Raw genomic sequence first — 25038 nt, 5'->3', positions numbered from 1 at the left:
AGCAGCAATAATAAACTACAACTAAAAAAAGGAAAGGGTTAATTTAATATGTCTACGGTGAGTGCTAAATTGACAATTTGGAGAACTGACAAAAAGAAAAGAAAAGAAGGTTTGTAAATTGCTTTTGTAAATGAAGCACATGTGTCTTGATGGAGATAAAAGGGTTGGCTTGCTGAGGGAGGAGAGGGACTCGGAGAGGAAAGCGAGCGTGGATGAGGCACGATGATAAAAGCTTTTCACGATCAAAGCCTGCGTGTGCTTGGGTTTTTACAGATCGTGTTGAGACAGACACCAAGCCAAGCTTATGTATGGCCTTGTGTGTGTGTTTGCCCGTGTGTGTGTGTGCGTCCAGGCCCTGCATGTGCGTTACATGTGGACTGAAGTTTCTCACGGCCATGCTGTTGATGCCGTGACTGACAGCCTTGTTAAATTTCAGTAAAGCATGAAACGTGACATGAAAGTGGCCTGAGTGTGTGTGTGTGTGTGTGTGTGTGTGTGTGTGTGTGTGTGTGTGTGTGTGTGTGTGTGTGTGTGTGTGTGTGTGTGTGTGTGTGTGTGTGTGTGTGTGTGTGTGTGTGTGTGTAAAGTGATCCGTACGAGGAGACCGGCTAACCTTTGAACTCTGTCTTAAACAGCTAAGTGCTGCTTCTTATTCGCTCTCGGCAGGATCCTATAATCAGAACCATAACTCCACAACGGCGTCCTCTACACACACACACACACACACATGTGCATAGAAACGTCTTAGTTTTCACATACCTGGAGTTTAGCATCTGCTTAGTCAAACACTTTCTCTGTATACTTACCTGTGATTGCGATAATGTGGAAATGACTCGGATATGTGCTGCCTGGCTGAATTTGGCGGCGTGTGTGTGACTTGTTCACAGGTGTGTGTCTGTGTGTGTGCGTTTGGCACCCCTGCGCGTGCCCTACACCTCGCCAGTGTGTTGACACAGTGATTACAGGGCAGCTGGTACACATTGGCCCTTGCTCCGCCCTGCATTTACTGTTGTAATTAGTTCCTGTTCCAAATAAGAGAGAGGAATTTTAATAGATAACCACTGGTGTGCCACGGAGATCACACACAGAAACACACACAGAGCAGAAGGGGCTGGACGCTGTGGGGGGAAAGGCACTGAGGCTTAAACTTTATAGTACAAATTTTGAAGTAAGAGGTGGCAGTGTACAGTGACTGGCACGAGCACATGTCTTGCCCACCCCTCAAAGTCAAGGCTGAGTTTAGTTCTGGCAGTGATGCGCGTGACGGTGTAGCGTGAGCTCTCTGCTGTGACCTCACATGACCCAGCGGGACCTTTCAACTCTTAAAAGGGTCAAGAAGGACGATCGAACTCAGGATGGAGTCGGGTCACGGGTGAACAAGGGAGAGTTAATATCTGTCACTTACTGTAGACGCCAGTTAGCGCGTATGTCGTGGTTCAGCGGCAGACATCAGGGGAGGATTTATTATCAGTCGCATGTTATTAACGGTTAAAAAGGTCAATGCAAAGTCCTGTTCACGCTAATTTCAGAATAGAATTTTCTCATCTTTTGGAAGCGCTTAAGGCAGAAATTTATGTATAAATGTAACAGTTCACGGTGTGATGTGTCTGGCTCATTAACGCTGCTTTATGGGTCTCGTTTAAGACACACTTTTAGCTCTGCCTCTCGTGAAATGTGTGTGGCTACGTGCGAGTTGGGCAACTGACTTCCTGTGGTTTCTCCGCAGGTGAAGAAATCACACAGTGAATCTCATGTTCCAGACCCCTCAGACACCAGGTAAGCTCATATGTGTCTGTTTGCATTCTTCACATTAAAAAAAAAAAAGAAAAAATGTTGAGTTTCCAGCAGTCTTTGTGTGCAGTTGTGTATGTGGGTCCTACTTTTCTGGTCATGGTGCAGAGAGGTGAGGTTTCACTGCAGCTTGGGAGCTGTGGTGAGGTCATCAAGTGCTAACCCTAGACCTAAGGGTCCAAAAACCACACACACACACACACACACACACACACACACACACACACACACACACACACACACACACACACACACACACACACACACACACACACACACGCACACACGCACTCAGCCAGAAAAAAAACTGACAAGCAAACAGAAGATACCGATTACACAAGCATGTGAAAATTAATGTGTAGCCTATGTGTTTATGTGTGTAGGTTTTTTTTTTAGTACAACCAATTTATTAATTGCCAGTTAATAATTAGTTAAAACAAATAAATATATATATATATATATATATATATATATATATATATATATAAAAATAATGGTTTAGCTTTAAAAATGATACTTTTTGCTTCGAAAGGTTGGTTGGAAAGCAAGACATGTTGAGCTGTCAGCCTTTTCTCTGAGTCTTTATTAAAAAAAAACTAAAAGAAAAACTAAAACCATACTATAAAATATTGAATTAATTGAAAAATAATAACAGTCAAATCAATCCGGAATGAAAACAGCCCTCAGCTCCAGACCGATATCTATTTATTTAACTCGACACGCGGCACATTCCAGCAAAGTGCAGCATATTTTTTCAACAATCAGACATAATGTGAAAACCAGAAAAAGAGTTTATGAAACACCAACTCCTGCCATCGCCTCCCAAAAAGGAGCTAAATGGGGAGGGGGGCTGGTGGAGGGAGGGAGGGGGACAGAATCATTTCCTGCCGTTGAAAGACAAAAGAAAAGGATGAATGAAGCGTTTGAACACTCAGGAAAGGGAAAACATCCCTGAAACGTCTTGAAACTCTTGCCGCATATAGCAGATATGTGTTGTGTTTTTAGTTTTGAAGGTAGATGTAGAAGAGCAGAGGAGAAAAGGCAAAGAATTCATTTACACTGTTTATCTTTTGCACATTATCCTATTTGGCGACCGTCAGCAGGGTGTTTCTCATCTCTGTTTATACCTGTCAAGTCTGATGGTGGGTTGCAGTCATGTGTGGTGATGCTATCTGCCCACAGCGCTGGGATGGCCGGCTTCCACCCAGATGTGCGCTTTCTCACACAGCAGCCCGCATCTGTGTGATTCTGCTTCCATCTCTGCCATTTCTGGCTTTGATGTCTCTCACAAAAGCACAAGTGTGACCGAACCTGCGGGCAGCATGAGTCAAGGCTCACACACACACACACACACACACACACACACACACACACACACACACACACACACACACACACACACGGTTACAGGAGGTGCTGTCCACCCAGAGGCTGACTCAACAGTAAACTATGTCTTCCACCGAAGAACATGCCAAAGTGCGGGTTTGTGGCAACAGTGACGACGAGCCAAAAACGAGTATTTTATTTTGGTTTACTTACAGTGTGCATTTAGAAAAATTTACCCAAAAAAAAAAAAAAATCTTTGCATTTCTTAACCGGGGACTGTCGGACTTAGTATCAGAACATGTTGCCATGGTAACAAGCAACAGAGATTTAAATAAACAATGAATCCTGAAATATGGAAGGCAGACTTTTACTCTGCCATAAATGTGAATCTTTAATCTACTGTCTAATTTTCCTTTCGCTCTAGTCTAAACCATCCACACACACACACTTTCACTTTATCATCACCACCTTTTTGTGCGGGTTCATCCCACTCATGCATGTGGAACACATTGTAAAACTAAAGCATGCTGGCAGGCTGTGGGTTTGTATTGGAACCCACAAGGATACACACGCACACATTCACACACACACAATCACTCCATAAAAGAGCCAGCAGGCCCGCAGACAATACCTAGCGCCTCCGAGCACATGCTCGTGTGTGTGTTAGCTGGTGCTGAGCAGTTTAAAGTTTATGACTGTATGCGGTTCTTGTGTGCGCATACAGCGTGACACCCAATGTGCTCGGTGGGATACTAGCATAATACACCAAAAGGGTAGGACCCCGACCGCCAGAGCAAACTGCTGTCAATCTGCCATTCATTGAGAAGTTGCAGTTCATCTCACGTTCTCCCTCCCGTTGCTCCCCACCGTTAGGTCCATGGAAATGCAGGACCTAGCCAGTCCTCATAACCGAGCAGGAAGCGGCGATTCGACAGGCTCCAAGCTGGACAAGAACAACCTGGGCAGCCCCTCCATCACCACCAATGGAACAGGAGGGGAGAAGGCGGCTCAAGTTTGGTGCTTGATAAATGATAAATGGGCAGGTGACTATGACAGAAGAGCTAACTGTTGTCATGAATGTGTTTATTCTAATAGTAGTAGTTTTATTTGTTTTTTGTTCGATTTTCATGCTATACATTAGGTTTTTAATAGAGTTACAAATCCATTTAAGCAAATAAACTATTTACAAAGAGAACTGTACAGTTCAACTACATATAGTATTAAAAAATGGTGTTCATATCACTTTAAAGGAACATTACAACCCTTAGGGAGTTGGCTTAGCTCAGACTTAAAATGTTAGGAAAACAGCCAGCTTTACAAAATACATACCGCAGAGGAAGAATGTTTTAGGTTTTTTTTTTTCAACTGATGAATCATACTCTGAATAGATAAACATTGTGCATTTAGATCATTATTTCTTAATCATGCTGACCATTTAAAGTGGTTTATGTTGAAGGTTAGAAATCTGCTTGCCATTTATAACCAAGCACCAACCGTCTAACTTCAGCACTGATGCTCATGCGGAGACTAAGATGTGTTACAGTTCCTCAACTGGCCACTAGAGGCTGGCTACAAAAGCAAGTCAATCTCCATTGACTCCCATGTTAAAATATCCAACTTTAGAGCAGAAATAAACATATTTACAGCCTGGTTCAAAAACCTCTTTGCTCTCAATCGTTTGATTTCACACCCATGGCAACTCTGAGGGGGGGGAATTTTTTTTGTACCCCACCAGGAGAGTTTATATCAAGCAATACATTTATTTCTAAATGATTGATTGGCAGTCAGCTCAGCCAATCGCTAGCCGTTAGGGGTGTAACAATATATCGTGCCACGAAATTTCGCGATACAAAAACATCACGATACGTGTCGTGGAGGTGACAAACTGTAGCGCGATATTGGGTTATTAATATTAATATATTGTATTTATTAGTAACGCGCATCCTATTGGTGCAGCAGGATCACGTCCACGGACGAAAATCTTACTACGCTCAGAAGAAACTAGTACCGTTTTGCGGTCCTGATCACGGGACTCTTGCGAGGTTTTAAGCTCTGAACTTTTACTTATAAGGTAAGCATGAATCAATCTTTTTTTATGATGTAAAGATTGTGTCGTCCCCAAAGCTGGGAGCGGGATGAAACGATTACGGGGTTCACCTTACGGCCTCAGGCTGGGAGCATGTGGCTGAAGCTCTTAGCTTTATCATAAGCTAAATAAATAACAGTCATATAGCATTTTGAGTTTGGGACTTTTCATAGTTTTTTTATTTATTTTTATTTATTTATTTAATTTTAGTTGTAACATTTCTGGAAAAGAAAAAAGTCAAGTCATACATGAGAGAAACTATTCAGTTTGTGGCAAAATATTTTTACTTGTATGAAACTGAAGATGCGTAATGCAAACCTGACATTTACTTTTAGTTCAGTTTGTGAAAAATGGTTGGCCTGGCTTGCTCTTTAAAACTTAAACAGTTATAAAGCATTACAAACTGTAACAATAGGGCAAACACACAGCATTGTTTTGTATTTTGTGTCTTTCAAATAAAAGACCATTTTTTTCCAGTCATATGTTCCTCATTCAAGGTTGTTAAAAAAATACTGCTATAATATCGTCTCATATCGTTATTGTGACCTCAATATCGTACCATATCGTGAGATTAGTGTATCGTTACACCCCTACTAGCCGTTATCACTTCCTTATCCATAATTGAAAAAACCCAACGTCGGTTAAACGATCATTTTTGATTTCTCCATTGAGTCGGAAACGGTATGTTCCGCTGTAAAAGTCTGAATGCAGGTCTGCAGATATTTTGGCGGGATTCAGCTGAAGGAGCTTGGAACAAAGCTTACTTTGATTGACATGCGGTGGGAGTGTTCCCGCCGGCTTGCTGAGCAACATGGCTGCGCCTCGTGGGAAGACCGAATGCTTCTAACATTGTTATACAGTCTATGTTCATAACGCATGCGTGAATTCACATGGCTGCCATTCGTGTCGTGTGCGCTTAAAAAAAATAAACCTGTATGTGAACTGTAAAAGTTAATAAGGCACTACAGAAATAACTGGTCAGGGAACTACCTACGGTTAAGGCGCACTGCGTGTAGTATCCTGTTGAACTAGGGGAGTAAGGCGTCACAGAAAGCTATCAAACATCTTAGAGCAAGGGTGTCAAACTCATTTCACATCGGGGGCCACATACGGCCTCGGTAGATGTCAAGTGGGCCGGACCATTAAAATTATATCATACATGCTGTATTATAGCATGTATGGAAGTCGCACTCAAAATATCATGTCTTTCCTTTGTTTTGGTGTAAAAAAGTGCAAGAACATTAGGAAAATGTTGAAATCCAACTAACATTCCTTTTACAAAACATTTCATGGAACACCTCATATTTCCTTAGACAAATGTATTTATTTCAAATTGCAATTTACTTTTATCATTCACATATATGCATTGCAACTTGCAACCACTGATTGTGCAAAGGCACAAAACTTTAACAATTAATTGGTATTGAAAAATATAGTAATGCACTTTAAGATTAAATTAGATTTATAAAAAAGCAGATGGCGCATTGATACCGCTGTTGTCTTCTACTCTGATCAAAACAATGCGCCCCCTAGCGGATAATACATGAATTGCACCTTATTAAAAATTGGAATTCCCAGTCTTTTTTTTCTTTTGTGCATTTTTTCACTTTTAAATTATCCCGCGGGCCTGATCGAACCTCCTTGGGGGCCGCGGGCCGTATGTTTGACACCCCTGTCTTAGAGCAATTACAAAAGTTCTGTTGGTGTTTCTCATAATGAAAGAAATCAACTCCTAACCTGAGGGCATTGATTTAATGGTCTGACATCCATCACTGATGACGCCAGTCTTGCTTCCTCTTTTGTTGACAACAATAAAAGCAGAACAATAACTTCTTCAAGAGTGTCACCATGTTGTGTTTTCGTTGTATATCTATGTATGTCTGGCGCTGTATTCTGCCCCCAAGTGGACACAAAGGGTATCACATGTACTTCCTACATACTAAAGCTAGCAATAAATTGAGTTGTTTTTGTGCCCAAACAGACACATATGCTTGGTCAAACTGCATTATTAACTAGACCTTAGACTCCTATACACTACACAGCTTTCGCAGTAGAAGATCATTACATCTCACACTGCATGACTTTCATCTGCCTAATCTAGGGTACGATGTCAAAAATTGTAGATTATACAGTGATGAGACCTCCTTAATCACAAGCTCTAATGGATATGGAATAGCATCATCAGCATGCACTGATGGTAATCAATAAGTGAACCACACTTCAGTGTCAGCTTTTGTGTGTTGAAAGCCCTTTAGAAAACAAGCGGTAAAGGAGAACTTGTTTCTGGCCATATGTCCATGTTTTGTTTTGTTTTTTTTTTTTTTCTCTGGATTGACGCAAACTGGAATTGATTAATACGTCATTTAATTTTACATATTTATTGGCTAGTCTGTACATGAAATAGCAGGATTTCTGAAAGTGTTCTGAAAATGATCTCTGGCAAGATTTAGTGACGTGATCTTTTGAGGTGGTCGTGAAACTACACAACGAACCCCTGACGTGGAGCTACAGTGAAATATTTCACTCACTGTGGTTATTTTCCATCTGCATCAAATTGTGCAATGTAAAAGGGGCATAGTTTTCACATGGATAAGACTATGCAGTTCTTTTTTCTTTGTTAAACACATACTGTTCATTGGTTCCAAAGTTGGGATCACAGTCTCAACATCTGGACCAGAGAAGCACGGGACTGAAGCCCTGACCCTCTGACTGGTACATGACCTCTTATCTCCTGAGCCAGTGTCACCCATAGCTCCTTCTCTTATTACTAAATGTGAAGCTAAGCTAAACTAAAAAAGAAAATGTGCAAAAATGCCCTTGAGGATGGAAAATAATTGAGTACAAATTTTAGTGATAAACACACAGCTCACTGCAAAGCCCAAAGAAAGTTAATACATGTAAACTCATGCATTACTAACCTTTTTTAAAACGATATATATTTAAAGATTTAAATAAAGTTTGTATCTGATTTTTAGTTATAGAATCAAATAAAAGTGTTTTAAATGAAAAAGAGTAGTGTTATGGTCTATAACTTACAGTCCAGACTTTGAGGCAGAATTGGAACACCGCCATTAGGTACTACAGCTCAAAACCGCTTGATATCTAATTTCATAAACTAATTTAGAAAATAAACAAAGTCTGAGCACTTCCAATGACTGTCTAAACTCCCATACTTAAACTTGTTTGGGCAAAAGCATTTGATGGGTGTAATGTAATGAAATGCATTGCAAAAAGCCAATTGAGACTTTGGCCAAGCAGAGATGCCTACAGGATTTTGTGGATACAATAATACAGTTATAGGCATACATACATCTGGATGAACACACTCACATCCATACTGCATGACTATTTCAGTAAACCCCGAGCAAATGTGAGCAAACACACGGCAAAGTCATTTTGCTCCGCTAATCGCTTGGTAGAATGTGTTTGTGTGTGAGTGTTGGACTCTATGTGATTGAGTGTAAGCCCAAAATCCCAGTGGAAACTATTCCCTCTACTAGAAAATTAAAATGTCACTGCTCTCTTAGTTGTCAACACCAGCTTGCAGTTCTCTCTCTCTCCCTGTTTTTTCTTTTCTTTACCCTCTGTTGCTCTATCACTCTTCTCAGCTCTTTTCCACATGTCACCCATCGTCATCTGTCACCACTTTAGTCTGGGCTCTAAGATGTAACAGTGCTGGATATAGAGCTTTTGTTGAGGGCAATCCTTTGATCCATTGCTGATTTAACTGGCAGTGGAAAGCACTTTAAATAGTAATATAATGGAAAAAGTGAGATGTTGCATTTTGGTCATCTCGATGTGTCAAACGACACACAGTCACAGAAAAGATCGTCATCCGAGTGGAATAACGGCAAATTCAGACCATATTAGAGCTTATTAAATCATTTTTGATGAGCTCAGAGTTAATGGTTTTAGCAGAAAGGGCCGGGACTACACAGACAAAGCCAAAACAAACTACATACCCAGCATTCCCCTCACCTGACATCAGCCAACACTCTGACCCTCAGGCCATTTCCATAGCAACTCATTTGTCTTTATTACAGCTTGTCCAATGGGTGGTATTGCTCTCTTAGGGGATAAAGTTGTCCTGAATTAAACAGAGTTTAAGATGAGTTTTAAATGTGTTCAGAGAAAAGTAACCAAAAGACATTCTGTAGGATTTTAAGGTAGTTTAAGAGTGTAGTCCATGTTTTATAAACTGTTGCTCTGTTGTGTTCGATTTGCTGCTATTTAGAGGATTAGTTCACGTTTTGGATATGCTGGTTTTATTGACACAGACAGGATACTCCAAAAGTCTACTACAATAGTTATAGCTAACTCCTAAACAGCTGTCAGATTAAGTGACTAGACACAGACGAAATAGAAGCCTTAGACGTTCTCAGGGGGTTGGATGATGAAAAGCGAGAGAAGTTAAATGAACGCTAATGTTGCTCAGAAATGCAAGCTGCATAAACAGTCAACTGTCTGCTAAGAAGAGAGAAAAATCACAAATCTATTTTTCAGTTTCTTGAAGCGATGATAATAGGCTTGTGAGGAAATAAAAAATAAAAGTTGTAGGTTAAATGAAACCAGGAGACAGTTAGCTTAGCTTAGCACGAAGCTATCGCTGGACTGAACGGGAGGGGCAGCTAGCTTCTCACAAACATATCAGTCTACCAGCATCTCTTAAAGCATATTAAATATAACTTTTTTGCTTGTATCAAAATCTGTGTTTATGTTTCTAGTGTCTTGGCTAAATTTATGCCACCATGCTAGCTCTGCCTCTGACAGCGTGACATGCAACATGGAGCATAAATCTGTACGGAAAACCAACTATTTTATAGTGCAAGAATGGGCAGCGATGCCTGATTTGGACTTAATCCTTAAAAAGAGGGTGTTACAGAGAGAAACCAGCAAGTTGTGTTTTTCCGATCTCTTGGTCAAATATGAAATGTAAATTTTTCTGAATTCCTGGAAACTTTGCGGTTATGATTTTTTTTTCTTTTCATTCTTTCAGCCTCAGAAGTCCTTATTTGACCCGATAATTATAACAGTGCTAGGAGGCAAAGAGAGCCTATAAGACTCCTGAACTGCTCATACTGATATATATGATATAAATTGTTTAGATGTCAACGTGAACATGACTTTGTGGTTGTTTATAAGCTAGCTGGGCTCTCATGTGGCTCTCAGTGCTCTGTATCCTCACAGTCTTCAACCTTGCACCCCTATAGGTGAAAACATGACCGTTCTAAACACGGCTGATTGGCTGTTGGGCTGCAGCAGCCCGCCCCCCGCTTCAGCTTCCAAGGACTATGGTACAGAGGTGCATGTGTGTGTGAATACAAAACCGGAACTTATAAATTAAACGGAGATGGATTTGTGTAGTTTAAGATGATGAATTTTCATTTTTTCCTGCCAGAATTGCTCTAATTGGGTTTTTTTTATGTTTCATTTGCTGTGCAGTGTTCTCTACTTTTCACATCCCATTGAGAATTTGTTACAGTGTGTGTGGTCCTTTTACCACATGTACAGTATTTGCAGGGTTCCCACCTGTCAAAGTGGTAAATTTGACGATTTATTTATAGGTGGGAGTCAACATATATCAAAAGACATTTTCCAGAGGTTCACATGGCATGATTGCATTTTTAAATTTGATCACAACATTTGTTTTCCTACTTTTCCCTTAAAAAAGTGACATGAAAAATCCAGGGAGCTGTAAAACCTGAGGACTGTAGTGGTGCTCCGGCTCAGTTATGGTCATTTAAACCATGTGGACTTCAATCACAGTTGCAATGGGAACCCTGCACACATTTTCTTCACAAGCTGGAGCTGCATGGTAGTTTCCTGCTCTGCATCCAGCGAAACTTTCTTTGCGTGTGTGTGAGATTAAACATGTGCTGTCATATTTTAACACTGATTCTTTCCTTTTTGTCTATTAAGTGAAAACAGAGCCATTGAACAACAGCGACACAGTCACCACGACAGGCGACACAGCACTGGACACGTACGCAGGCTCAGGTAAAACACACTCTGGGACCCTCCGGAGCTGCACCATCCATTTTAGCTCAGTAGTACTCCCACCGAAAGCTTTAATCCACCGAAGTACTCCTCGGATTGCATCACCGGAGGCTGGCAGAGGGATGATTTTCTTTTTTAGACTCAGACACAACCCTGAGCTGCTTCAACAGGGCAAAACAAACGCACACACTGACGCAGAAAGCCATTACGAGGTTTCGAATCAGCGGGGTGTTTGTCAGTACTGAGCTCTGACATCCCAAAGACCATAAACAGACATTGTGTTTTACTATGAGGCCCAGCGTAAAGGATTTCATGGACTTTCTAAAAGAAAAAGAAAAAAAAAGAAATTGGCTCCTCTCCATTCAAAATGCTTCAGATTATGTTTACTGGAATGGCATTTCAAGTCCAATAAGCCAGAGGACTTGAATTGTGCTGTTGCGGAATGTGAAACGAAACAGAGGATTTGGGTTGACACCGTCCGTAACCTGTTCTTGCCATGTTGTTTTGGATCATTGTCCTGTTTCCAGTCATCACCAGCAGCGGGTACAGTCCTCGTTCAGCCCACCAGTACTCTCCTCCCCTCTATCCGTCAAAGTAAGTCTGACCGTTTTACGAAAAAGAGGCTGCGTTTGTAGAAACTGTAGACACTGTGAAGGAGGAATTAACATCACCCGTCTGTTCCCAGGCCCTACCCTCACATCTTATCCACGCCGGCAGCACCTCCCATGCCGTCATACGCTGGCCAACCTCAGTTCAGCAGCATGCAGCAGTCAACCGTGTATACAGCGTACTCACAGACAGGACAGGCCTACGGACTCTCCACCTACGGTAACACCAAACACACACGGAGCTTTGTTGGGCCTTTACTGCTGCAACATGCAGTTGTTGCTAATGTATGGGTCTTTTTGGGAGATACTCACACAATATGACAAAAAATAAAAAATAAACCACAAAGAATTGCTTACCCTACCTTTAAATTTCCTTAGTCATTGTCATCTTTATTGGGAAGCCGTGTCCTGTCAGGTTCACTGCGTTTGACCAAATCGGAGCAGAAAGCTTCGTTTTTCAGGTTTCAGAATTGACCCTGCTATATCTATCGAAACTAAAATAATCAATACACGCCAATAACTCACTTCAACTGGCAGCCTTACCTGCCCATCTCACCACACTGTCTCCACTAACATAAGCTCTGCCTTTTGTTTCATTATACTACTCTCTTTCCATAAATCTTGAATAAGTCTCTCCAAAGAATATTCTTTCTGGAGCTGGACTGGCTTTTTTTTTTTAATGTTTTCTAGGAAAGTCTAACATGGCATTTTTGAGGTGTAAAACTTGCGTACTTATCCAAATGTTGTGAGGTTGTATTCTTCAAGCAGTTCAGCTGTGATCAACACCTTAAATAGTTGTGCATAGTTATTGCATGAACGCCTCCTTAAAAGCATATTGATCAGTTAGGGCTGGGCGATTTTGGACAAAAATAAAATCCCGATTTTTTTCTCTGAAAACCCGATTTTCGATTTCGAAATTCGATTTTTTTGGTAAAACTACAAAAGACAATGGAATAAATAGTTTCAAATATTTTATCTTTATTTTTAAGGAAAAATAGCAAACAAATTTCCCTATTGGGAATGAAGTGCAATTGAAAGATACTGTAAATCCTCCTTGAGTTTAGTAAAGTGACAATATTTACAATTTTCTTGACCAAACAAAGATGACTAGACGAGCTCTGTCTGTAAAGCAGCCAGCTGCAAAAAAGGAAAATCGATTTTCCGATTTTCCTTTTTTTAACATCGATTGTGATTAATAAATCCGATTTAGATTTAAAATCGATTAATCGCACAGCCCTATGATCAGTTAATGTTTAAATTCAGTACTGTTAATGAACTATGACTTAATAGCGTTCTTAATTGTCACAAAAGGGACAAAAGTAGGTAGCATTAGATTAAGAGGTTATTTTCTAACCGACTGTTCAGCCTGTAAAAATGGTAAATCCGTATAAACAATGCCTGTAATGAGCTGGGATAGGCTCCAGCAGGCCCCTGTATAGGATGAAGCGGGTATAGAAAATAGATGAGATGGATGGATGATGGTATAACAGTCGTATAGTGACAAAGAGCCTTTTAAGTGGCCCTCGGTTCGAGCCAGAAGGATTTTACAATAATTAATGATGGCACTTTAGTTTGAATGTCGGTGTTAAACAATCCGGACTCTTTTCTCCTCCGTCTTCATCACAGACCTCGGTGTGATGCTTCCAGGGATCAAGACGGAGGGCGGTCTGACCCAGAGTCAGTCTCCGCTGCAGACAGGCCTCAGCTACAGCCCCGGCTTCACCACACCTCAGCCCGGACAGACTGCCTACTCACCATATCAGATGCCAGGTTAGTGCAAACTGCACATCTGTCTCTAACAATATCATCCTTTTCGGGGTCCTTTTGCAACTGGTTGAATTGTTTTTCCTCAAGGTTCCAGTTTCACTCCGTCCTCAGGCCTCTACTCCACCAACAACTCAGTGTCCAACCCCGCCAACTACACTGCCACACAGCAGGTAACTGTGTCCATGTGTCCATCCCTTTAAAGCTGTGAGCATTTGCTTTCCCACGGACATTAAGAGAGCCTACTCTCATGGGCCATGACATTATACCCACTTATCCTATACTGAGTGGGCCTGCGTCACGCTGCCAAGAGCTCTGACCAGTCACGGTGGGGACAAAGAACATCTGACTGTGGATTGGGCGTTCTTCCCACAAATGCCATCAGATCCCTTCAGATTGCTATCTGGGGAGTTTGGAGGCCGGACGAACACCTCCACCTCTTTGTCCCGCCGCTGTAGGATACGTGAGCAGCGTTACTCACTTTACCTGTCAGGGGTCCTAACGCTGACGGTGGTTGGCGTGTACGCTTTGGTAGCTGGTGGAAGAACGGATGACGCACCGCTAACATGTTTCTCGTTTGTTGTCAACCAAATTAAATTTTCCTCATTGCATTTGCAATCATATTCGAGCGCAGAAGTGGTTTCACAGTCATGCTCCCACGCAACTTTCTTCATTCAGGCTAGCTTTAAGGAATAAGGTCTTATTGCATTACGACCTTGCAACATGGGAAAACTGAGAAACAGAAAATTAGTCTTGGTGAAAGATTGTTGTGCTCTGGATATTCCTCTGCGTCCATATGATGAATAGTATTGCGGTAGTAAAATGCTTATAGGGGGGATTTTAATGCCGTGCTATGATAAATGTGGCTGTTTACAGGAAGAAAGTGAAGGTTGGGCCCGTGTGGGTGGATTAAGGGGAATATGGTGTGTGTGCGCGCTTGTGTTACTCATCTTGTGGGGACATAAATCAGCTTTAACAGTCAAAGGACAAAAGGGGAATTACAATAATGTAAATCACAATTTTTTTCTTAACCTAGTGAACATGTTTAAGGTTGGGTTTCATTTTAGGTTTAATGTAAAGTGGTAGTCATTGTTAGAGTAATGACTGCAAGTCTGCGCGGCGCCCTTTGAAGTGATGGAAATATGGTCGTCTGTTTATGAGTTCAGCAGAAACTGAGTCCCATAGAAAACAAGTGTGTGTGTGTGTGTGTGTGTGTGTGTGTGTGTGTGTGTGTGTGTGTGTGTGTGTGTGTGTGTGTGTGCGCGTGTGCGTGTGTGTGTGTGTGTGTGTGTGCGTGTGCGTGTGTGTGTGCATTCATGGAGTTTATAAGGGCTTCCAGAGATGGACGTACTGACAGGTTTAGAGAGCCAACTCATAAAAGAGCCCATCTCCACCGGCTCAGTAAAAAAGCAGCAGCACGTGGCTTTAATTGTCTGAGATATCAAATGCAGATTTTAAAGGGATAAAAGATTAAAGAAATGAGAGGGAACATTTGTACAAATCTGTCCTGAGGAGTCTACCTAGCCCTCTACAGAGAAGGGAAACTTTTTCCTTTTATTTTCCTTTCCTTGGCACTAACGATTATGTCGTCCTCTGCAGGATTATCCCTCATACACGACGTTCGGCCAAAACCAATACGCGCAGTATTACTCTGCTTCCTCTTATGGGACGTATATGACCTCCAACAGCGTGGATGGCACAGGCTCCTCGGCGGCCTACCAGCTGCAAGATCCCGCGCCTGCCATGACCGGACAGGCGGCCGAACTCCACCCAGGTTTGTGCTAACGAGAGCTGCGCGGCGTACGATCAGAACGCTCGAATTACCAACGCTCGAACCCCGCAGTGACTTCGTAAATATGCAAACAAATGTCAGCCTCTGATTGTGGTTCTGTAATCTTGTTTCCAGTTTGGAAAATACCGCAGTTTTGGGTAAATGAGTTCAAAAAGCCTTTTTTAGGCCATGATGAAGCACAGGAAGTAAGTGCAGACTGTAGCCATGGCTACCTGGCATCGAGGTCCTTAATTTAGAGAGTTGGCAAGACTTTGATTGGAAGGAAGTTATGTCAAATATTGCAGTTTTGTTGATAAGTTAAGAAAGAGAGGGAAACAAATTAAGAAAAGGCTAAAGAGCACTCGTGTGCAACAGAAACGTTCACGTTTGTCTTGGCTGTGATTCAAAACCCTGATTAAGGGAGCTTATCATTCTTCCTGTCACGGATTTTTCTCCTTTCAGCGCCTTTCTCACTTTTACTTATTCCTTCTTTTCTCCTACATTTCCACTTAATCTCTGTTGTTTTTTTTTTTCTGGTCAGTCACATGCTGTTTGTGTCGTCTTTATCCACCCCCACTCTGGCACCCCTCCCTCTGCTCTCTGATTGAGACATAACAATATGAGGGCCGAAGTTTCGGGTCTGGTTCTAGTTACCGAGCAGCAGTGGGAGCGTATGGCAGTGGGAGGCTGCGCTCGTGTGCAGGAATGTGTGTGTTTGCGCCTTTGTGCGTATTCTCATGCATGCTTCTGCAGACTGTGGTAATGTGCAATATATTTGCAAGAAGCATTAGATGAAATCATTTGCCTGATTTATTGAACAGTTTTATCTCTTCTACTGTTAAACCGTCATGAATCCATCAGAGTGCAGCCTGTCATGACAATTATAATGAATTATTAAAGCTGACAAGATATTTACTCTTTATACAGTGTGAGTTATTGTTCTTCCTGAAGTGGATAAAACTCCGGAGCACCTGTGGAATCGGTTCAAACCATGTCATTACTTTCCCTACAACACGGTGGATCTAGTAGTGTGACTGCTTTTGCATCACCTCTAAATGTTAAATGTTTCAAATGCCTTTTTCTGTGTGTTTGTATTTCCTCTCAGGCGACTTTGATACAGTGCAGAGCCCTTCCACGCCCATCAAAGAGTTGGATGACAGAGCCTGTCGGAGTGGGGGGTCCAAGTCCCGCGGCAGGGGCCGTAAAAACAACCCCTCTCCTCCCCCTGACAGTGACCTGGAGGTAAGGGACCAAAAACATGCTTTGACGGAGCACATGGAGAACCGGCTGCATATTCAGCTCAAATCTCGACGGATATGCGGTATTCCTTTTGATCTGTGTCCAGTCTGCTCACTAAAGTCTCAAAAATACAGTAGAGGACAACCGTGTGGAGGCGTTTATGCAGAACCGACATGGATGCATCTATAAATCTTAACATTTATAAAAGAAAAACTTCCTCTTGTCTTTTGTTCTTTCTGCAGAGGGTGTTTGTATGGGATCTGGATGAGACCATCATCGTCTTCCATTCTCTGCTCACGGGCTCCTACGCACAGAAATATGGCAAGGTAAGGACAGTTTCCACAGTCTGCCACAACTGGGAGGTCTTCTTAGTTCACTTTCTTATTAACGCTCTACTAACTCTTATTGGTTCAGTGGTGATGAACCCTGACACTAACTGGGTCTCCATTACAGTTTGGGCGCCAAACTGTTTCCATTTACATAATTCTTATGCAACAAAGTTATGTTTTCTCCCCTCTTAGTAGGTCCTTCCAAGAATGAAGGCGATGGATGTCCAGAACCTCTTTGGTTTTGGAAGGTTCATTTCTATTTCTGTAACCATTCTTGGCCTCATTTAGCTTGGCCAGCCACCCTAATTATTCCCCTCTTCCATTTCCTCATCACTGCACCGGTACAGAATGTACCAGACACATTTCACCAGAGAGATGTTTTGAAAATCAAAGGGTATGGCTGGTTGGGGCGAGGAGTCATTATTTTTCATGCCAAAGAGACGTGGAACCGGCCACGTCTGAGGGATTGCTGGAAGGTCACTGTCCACAGTTCCAAAGAGAACTTGTGTATTCAAAAGTTTGTGGTAGCATGTGCATCTTTCAGTGAATTATGGAAACGGGTCATTCTTCTTCTTGCACCTCCACCATCCTGCCTAAGTGAGCCAGTTCTTACCAAAAGTAGGTTAAAAAAGTATTTCTGTGTCGGCTGTGCAAAATATTCCTTTTCGTTTGGTGCATTTTTTCTATTTGCAATTTCATATTGAGCAACTTCAGGGATAATGGATAGTTTGAGAAAGAAATGCTGTTATTGCTCCTCCACTGAAGTATGACGATGTGATACATCATTCTGACTGACCAGACGGCACTCAAAAAGTATTTTTAAAAATATATTTTTTATAAGACATCCTCTGAACAATCACTCATATGCATCTTTCTTCTTTTGATACACTGTTTTTCAAGGACTGCCTTCAAAATTCTCCTAAGAGACAGAAAAAGGAAACACGAGGCTCTTATCTCAACAACTTCCAGCGAGCATGCATAGTTCATAAATGTCATTTCTCTCAGTTCATTACTTCTGTTACACCAAGCTCTCCAGGAATGTTCCAGTCAATTTATGATGACATCCATTATAAAATGAGTGTTTCACTGGAGCTATTAATAACTGTCAATTCTTTCATTAGCTTAATCATAACTTAATGTGCTAACGTCGGACTCGGACTGATGTTTATTCCACTTTTCCCTGTGAACTCATTCGGTGGTCTCGCTTTCTCACATAAGGCTGTTTATAGTTCCCTTTATTTTAATAGTTCCTGGCTCTGATCCGGGATGATTATACGTGGCCGAGGCTACAGATTTTTACGGGCTGATGTCGTTTCCTGTGGGCACCAGATTAGCCACCAGCCTCCTGCTCGAACGTGTTGTTTTTTTTCACCCCTGATCCGCTACGATGTTTCTGTTTGGCAGTGGAACAAAAGCTGGCACGGCACACGCACAATTTGGAGCCAGGCGTGCATGGAGCTTTAGGAGCCCAGGCGTTTTACAGATAGGGTTAGTGGGCACTCGGGTGCTTCCTATTTGCGCCGCAGTTGTGGAATTTAATGTTAGGCAGTTCGCTTTTAATGGGTACAAGAGAAGCTCTGGTGAGTTGTAAACCTCTGAGCGTGTGTGTGTGTGTGTGTGTGTGTGTGTGTGTGTGTGTGTGTGTGTGTGTGTGTGTGTGTGTGTGAGAGAGTGTAAGAGACAGAAAAAATACTCTTTCTTGCTGTTACAGGTTGGTTTGTTTATTGTAAGTTTGGCATTTGTCCTAACCTGCAAAAAAATTATAAATCACCATATTTTCATCACTGAAGTTGTTTAATGTGCCCTGTAACAGCATGCTGATTGACAAAGTGCACAATGAGTCCACCCACTCAATCTAATGAGAAACTGTTAACTGTGCCTAATGTGAAAAAAAGTATATTTCTTTTGCAGCAGACATGGTGAGAAGGTCCGTTTTTAAGGGAAACAATGCATGTTACTCACTCTAACCAACCAAGTTCAACACGCTACCTTTAGACTGTTTTGAGGCCTGTAGCATCAGCATTTAAAGTAATAAAAGTACACCTCTTGGTTTTTGCATAAACTATTTTTGGTAGCAGTTTTTCACCTCATTTTCTGCCGATGTAGAAATATGCGAACAGCTGTGTCTGTTCGCACCTTGCTCAAAATAGTATTTACAGTACTGGCAGAGAAACCACAAGACCAAGGCGCCCTTTCACATATGGCTTTGAGGATCTATCTGCACTGACAGGACGCACGTGCAGTGAAATAGTTTGTCGTCTGCAGGAGTTCTAATCGGACTAACTTTTACCTCTGCGTTGAGAAAACGATGTGTTCTGCAAGTGCACACGTATATTCACTCGCTCTTTGCTGCGTTGGAGGGTTGAAATGTCATGTGACATTTCAGTTTCTGTATTTATTGTATGGTAATCAGGGGTCGTGTTCGCATCAGCATGAAGTGCTGAGTTTCCAGAGATCAACTAATAAAAGCGGTGGTTGGTGGTGAGTGGGTGTGGATAGCTGTGTTGGCAAACGATCATGGTTTATTGAACTTGGCAGAGGAAAGAGCACCTTCAATCTTCATGAACAGACTGAAGTCTGCTTTGACTGGTAGCCAATATAATCAATAACTGAGAGGAAAATGTCTTCACTTTGACTGACAGCAAGCAAATACTGTCAAACCTCCTGCTATCAGTGTTGGGAGGCGTTTTATTTTGAAGGGCCCTGCACGTCTTTCAACTTTATTTTGCTCTTTTTCTTTTCTGTTTTTGTTTCAATGTTTTACACTCAGGAATTGTACGTGTGTGTGTGTACGCACGCACGCACGCACGCACGCACGCACGCACGCACGCACGCACACACACACACACGTACAATTCCTGAGTGTAAAACATCGAAACAAAAACAGAAAAGAAAAAGAGCAAAATAACACGCGTGTGTGTGTGTTTCTTTCTAACTAACTTTCACTGTCCTTCCGGTTAGTTTCTGTCTATTCTGGTCGTCTGACAGAGTCAGCGAATTGTGCGGCAAGCTGTCGACCCTCGCTGACCTATCACACATGATGGTTTTTGCAGCTGAGCCCCGGGTTGGCAGGGCAGGCCGCGTTCTCCCAAACACACACACACACACACACACACATGCATGCATGCACAAGCCATTCAAATACCACGCACACTTCAAGTGTTTCTCTTTGAGGATGCCTACCCTCTGCAATGATGAGATGCACTTTTCCTTTTGCCCAACCCCTTCCAACCCCCTCCCCTTCCAACGACCATGCAAACAGCAGGAATGTTGATGGGACACAGCAAGTGTAACCTGTCAGTCAGCGTCCGCCGCGATGACTGGAATGTACCAACTCTACAAATAGGGGTCGTGTGTAGAGGTGTGAATTAGGAAAGTGTGTCCAGCTCAAAATCGTTTTGAGGATGGGAGAATTTAATAACTCTGGGATATCGTAAGCAGCATTTATAGCAGCAGCTTGTTGTCTAGGTGATGTCATGATAATGTCATGTTCTTCTCGCGTCAGGACCCTCCCATGGCTGTGACGCTCGGCCTGAGGATGGAGGAGATGATCTTCAACTTGGCTGACACGCACTTATTTTTTAATGACTTAGAGGTGAGTCACGATGATAAAATAAACTTTTCAAAAAGCATTTTTTGTGCTTCGAGTGTTGCCATGATATTCAAATTCACAAAGTCTTCTTCAAGCCAGGAAATCCGTTAGTGAAATACAATTACTTCCATCTAGTGGTGAAAGTACACTGAGCACAGCTCATTTTAATGTCTTAATGAACGTACATGGGATCAAATGTGGTATTTATGTGTTTTGTATCTTAATGCAGGAATGTGATCAGGTACATATCGATGACGTGTCATCAGACGACAATGGCCAGGACTTAAGGTGATTATATAACATATCTCTATTTTGAAAAATGAGATACTGACAGTATTAATATAGTAACCAATTCACAACAAATGTCATGTCTTTACTGAGAGAACAAACAAGCTTAATTAACAGTCCCATTTGGTTATAATGCAGTAATAACATGTTGTTTTTTTCATATTTGATTCTTGAGATTTTAGATATGTACATAATATTTAGGCCCAATCCCATTTCTAAAGTGTCAGAACTATTGGTTCATTATTTTGATTCATTAAAAACACGTACAAATGCAAACACAGCTTAACAATCTTCATTTTTACTGAATTTCTTTTACGGAATACTGAATTGCATTGTCACAAATAAATGCTGGAATTTATTATCATGATGAATGACACTGATAAAAAAAGAAAATTGATAATTTTTTTTCTTTTTTTTTGACCCCCCACCAGAACAGACTTTTCAAATAAAACATATTATTATTATTGACAGTACTTACAGTTTTGCAACTGATGGCTTCCATGCAGCTGCAACCAGCGCCAACCTCTGTCTGGCTACGGGCGTCCGCGGCGGGGTCGACTGGATGAGGAAACTGGCCTTCCGCTACCGACGGGTCAAAGAGTTGTATAGCTCGTACAAAGACAATGTGGGGGGTAAGCCAATGAGCATGGAGTTAGGAGGAGAGACGCTGGAGGAGGAGTTTTTGTTGAATGAGTAAAACCTGCGAGATGGGGGTTTTTTTTAAACATTTTCAAACAACGATATTGAAATCGACGTGTTGCTGTAGCAGCAGAGGCTCGTATGAAAACATCCACATGGGGGAGAGACTTGAAAACCTCTGTTGAGTAAGTTGGTGCCACATTGCAGGTCTGCTCGGTCCTGCCAAGAGAGACGCCTGGCTGCAGCTCCGAGCGGAGGTGGAAGCCCTGACGGACTCCTGGCTCACCCACGCGCTCAAGTCCCTGTCCATCATCAGCTCCAGGTGCTCCCGTAAACTGCTCTTCATTCATTTAAATAATAATAATAATAATAATAATAAGCTTTATTTGTATAGCACCTTTCCAAACACAGTTACAAGGTTTTAAAGCAGAATTAAAAGGCAGAATCCAATAAAATGACAAAAATATAAAAACATAAGAACATAGAAATACAATAAAGCATTAGAAAATAATAACATTGGATATTATAGTACATTATTAAATGTTAAGTAAAAGCACATTTAAAAAAGTGTGTTTTTAAAAGAGATTTAAAAATGGACAGAGATGTGGCTCGCCTGATCTCATTCCAGAGCGATGCGGCCCTGATAGCAAAGGCCCGGTCGCCCTTAGTTTTTAGTCGAGATCTAGGAATCTCTAATAGGGACCCGCCGGAGGATCTCAGGCTACACCTTGGCTCGTATGGGACTAAGCAGTCTTTGATGTACTCAGGGGCCAGTCCCATCCGGGCCTTAAAAGTGATCATTAAAATCTTAAAATCAATTCTAAAACGCACAGGTAGCCAGTGTAATGAAGCTAAAATCGGGGTTATGTGTACTCTTTTATTTGAATTTGTGAGGAGTCTGGCAGCAGAATTTTGGATAAGCTGAAGTCTGGAGAGATTATGTTTACTTAGGCAGGAGTAGAGGGAGTTACAGTAATCTAAACGGGATGTGATGAATGCATGAATGACAATTTCCAGGTTCTTGGGAGACAGAAAGGACCGGATTTTGGAGATACTGCGTAGTTGAATGAAACAAGACTGTATAATTTTTTATTTTTTTTTATTTTTTTTTTTACCTTGTCTGCACACATATTATTGATTGATACCATGACGGTAGAAACCAAAAGTGTATATATGTGCATTATTACTATATTTAATATATATACATATATATACGCACACATATGCGTACACATACATAAATATACACATACAAACCCAGTGTTTTTTTTTTTTTTTTTTTTTTTGGGGGGGGGTGACGACATCCACTGCCAATCCAGGAAGCAGGAACACACGGAGACACACGTCAAGCACTGGAAATCTGCAACAAAAAAAAACCACAAACAAAGCACGAAACCGGCACGGAGCCAACCAAAACAATAACAGCAATCGATCTAAATCTTGAGATCTGATCGCAGTCTGAGCTAAGCTATCGCTACCGCTACCTAAACCCAAAAACTAGAGAGAGACAAGACTGTATAATAATGTACTATATGTATAACAAATAGTCATGACATAGCGCCGGAAGTGATCCACTTATCTTTTTAGCACCAAAGGACATAGACGAAGGGTCCGTTTATCCGTTCACTCATCCAGATCTGTTGTTGGGGTTTTGTTCTGTCCTGTTGTCTTGCAGAAATAACTGTGTAAATGTGTTGGTGACCACGACGCAGCTCATACCAGCGCTCGCTAAAGTTCTCCTGTACAGTCTCGGATCAGTTTTCCCCATCGAGAACATTTACAGTGCAACAAAAATAGGTAAGAGTAACACATGCATGAAGGGGAGTTTTTCCTTGCCATTGTTTCTGTTTATATAATAATTGCTCTGGGGTCATGTTCTGGGTCTCTGGAAAGTTGTAATAGATGCTATATAAATTAAATAAAATTGAATTGAATTGAATTGAACATGTGCCAACACACAATTTCCGTAACAATGCAGCTAAATCTGGAATGAGACAAAACGTTAACTGACCTTTTCAGTCTAGTGTTTGTATGTGTTTTTATTACTTCATTTCTCTCATATATTAAAAGTAACAGGCAAGAGGAAAAACTACATCTTTGAGTGGATGCATGCTCATGCTCTCTCAACACCACCTGCTGGAATAATACAGTATATAGATATTTATTTGTGCTCCATTATGCAGAGATTATAGTTATCTGACAACAGCTCTGATAACTGTCCTATTCTCTGACGACAGACTTTTTCATTTGAGTCTGCTTCTGAGCGGCAAAGCACGGAAACAAAAGCAAAACAAAAACAGCATTTTACTCAAGACAATGGTAGCTTGGTTGTTTTTATGGTTTTGTTGGGTTTTCTGATTGATCGTATGTCGCTGTTCACATTTGGACCTTCCTTGCTGGTAAGAGGATGACGTGATGCTCACAAAGAGCATCTTCATCGGCAGCCAGAAAAAAAGTGAATTTTGTCGGACTTTAAGGCTTAAATTGATATTCAAATTCACACAAACACTAAAAGTAGTAAAGTAGAAAAGCAACATTTACTTGATTATCAAGGGAAAACAGGACACAGGAAGAAGCAGGGAGGAATTCTGGCGGGGGAAACAGGCGAACAAAAGATCATAGAAGAGTTGGGACAATAAAACTTTTACCTACACACCCTAAAATCTCTAATATTAGGTTGTTTTATTGTTTTTAATTTCCTGACCAGTTTAAATGGTCAGGACTGGATGCGAGCCCATCAGTACCTCCTGTACCCTCTTCGCCCTCGTTCTCCTGAGCTAAGACTTTGTAATCTTTGCAGAACAAGGTTTTTTTTTTTAAATGCGTAGGGGTTCCAGATGTTGCCACGAAGGTTGCATAAGTTGCTCTAAAGTCTCACTGCTTTTTTGCATTAAAGCCGCCTTCACAGAATGGAAAACGTCTGTTGCCATGGCAACTGATACACTCCCATAGCATCACAGAGCCAGGTTTGTTGAGTCTGGATGGTCCTTTTTGTCTGGAGTCAGGAAAACATTGAGCTACAGTTGAGTGACGAGTGTCACTACTGATGAGTGACGGTTCTTGACACAGTGCCATCTGGGGGCATCAGAGACCATCGGTGTCCTTCTTGGACTTCAAGTGTTTCCCTTGACAGACCCCCATTACCCCCATGACCCTGAATAGGAAGAAGTAGGTGCTGCTAATGGATAGATGGATGTCTAAGCAGCAGAATTCCTCTCTGAGTCTCCAGACTGAGCGTACAAAGTACTTCACACAACCCATACTTCAAAAACAACGAAATAATGTTCCTTTTTTAAATGTATAACTTCAGATCTTCTGATATGCTTCATTGAACTGGAAATGCTGGAGTTGGATTTTAATTTAAGCAAACTAAACCCGATGAAACTTCAGTCTCTTCTCAAGCAGAATAACTGAAAGTCAACACTCAGTGCGGTTACATGCACATCTAAATCGAGCTATTGGCAATAATCGAGCTGGATTTAACTGGAGTTCTATTTCGTCCCTACTGACCGCCAGGCGGTGCTGTAAGCACTGGATATCTCCCCCTCGCGCATGCGCATGTCGAGTACAATACCAACAATGTCACGTCACCCGTGACCCCTGCATGA

General features: G+C 41.6%; 1 protein-coding gene across 9 annotated transcripts in view; it reads left to right on the top strand.

The window, feature by feature from the left end:
• eya4 (EYA transcriptional coactivator and phosphatase 4) overlaps nucleotides 1–25038 on the top strand; it is a 60467-nt gene that overhangs the window by 25968 nt on the left and 9461 nt on the right. For 6 of the 9 annotated variants that reach the window (XR_009784480.1, XM_061746327.1, XM_061746328.1 and 3 more), the window contains 16 exons: nucleotides 1727–1776; nucleotides 3991–4160; nucleotides 10414–10497; nucleotides 11123–11200; nucleotides 11728–11794; nucleotides 11886–12028; nucleotides 13435–13578; nucleotides 13663–13745; nucleotides 15172–15346; nucleotides 16449–16585; nucleotides 16825–16908; nucleotides 20417–20506; nucleotides 20733–20791; nucleotides 21263–21423; nucleotides 21638–21752; nucleotides 23106–23227. Coding sequence is in view for 8 of the 9 variants with exons in the window: in XM_061746327.1 (XP_061602311.1) it covers nucleotides 1727–1776; nucleotides 3991–4160; nucleotides 10414–10497; nucleotides 11123–11200; nucleotides 11728–11794; nucleotides 11886–12028; nucleotides 13435–13578; nucleotides 13663–13745; nucleotides 15172–15346; nucleotides 16449–16585; nucleotides 16825–16908; nucleotides 20417–20506; nucleotides 20733–20791; nucleotides 21263–21423; nucleotides 21638–21752; nucleotides 23106–23227 (1762 nt within the window). In the remaining variant the exon portion in view is untranslated. Of the gene's footprint in view, nucleotides 1–1726; nucleotides 1777–3990; nucleotides 4161–10413; nucleotides 10506–11122; nucleotides 11201–11727; nucleotides 11795–11885; nucleotides 12029–13434; nucleotides 13579–13662; nucleotides 13746–15171; nucleotides 15347–16448; nucleotides 16586–16824; nucleotides 16909–20416; nucleotides 20507–20732; nucleotides 20792–21262; nucleotides 21424–21637; nucleotides 21753–23105; nucleotides 23228–25038 lie in introns of those variants that run through there. The other 3 variants (XM_061746325.1, XM_061746331.1, XM_061746332.1) reach the window with 3 other exon arrangements.

Source organism: Cololabis saira, chromosome 18 (assembly GCF_033807715.1).
Source record: "Cololabis saira isolate AMF1-May2022 chromosome 18, fColSai1.1, whole genome shotgun sequence".
Lineage (NCBI taxonomy): Eukaryota > Metazoa > Chordata > Actinopteri > Beloniformes > Belonidae > Cololabis > Cololabis saira.
The sequence above is the reverse complement of the archived record's forward strand: the minus strand, read 5'-3'. Positions and strand labels throughout refer to the sequence as shown.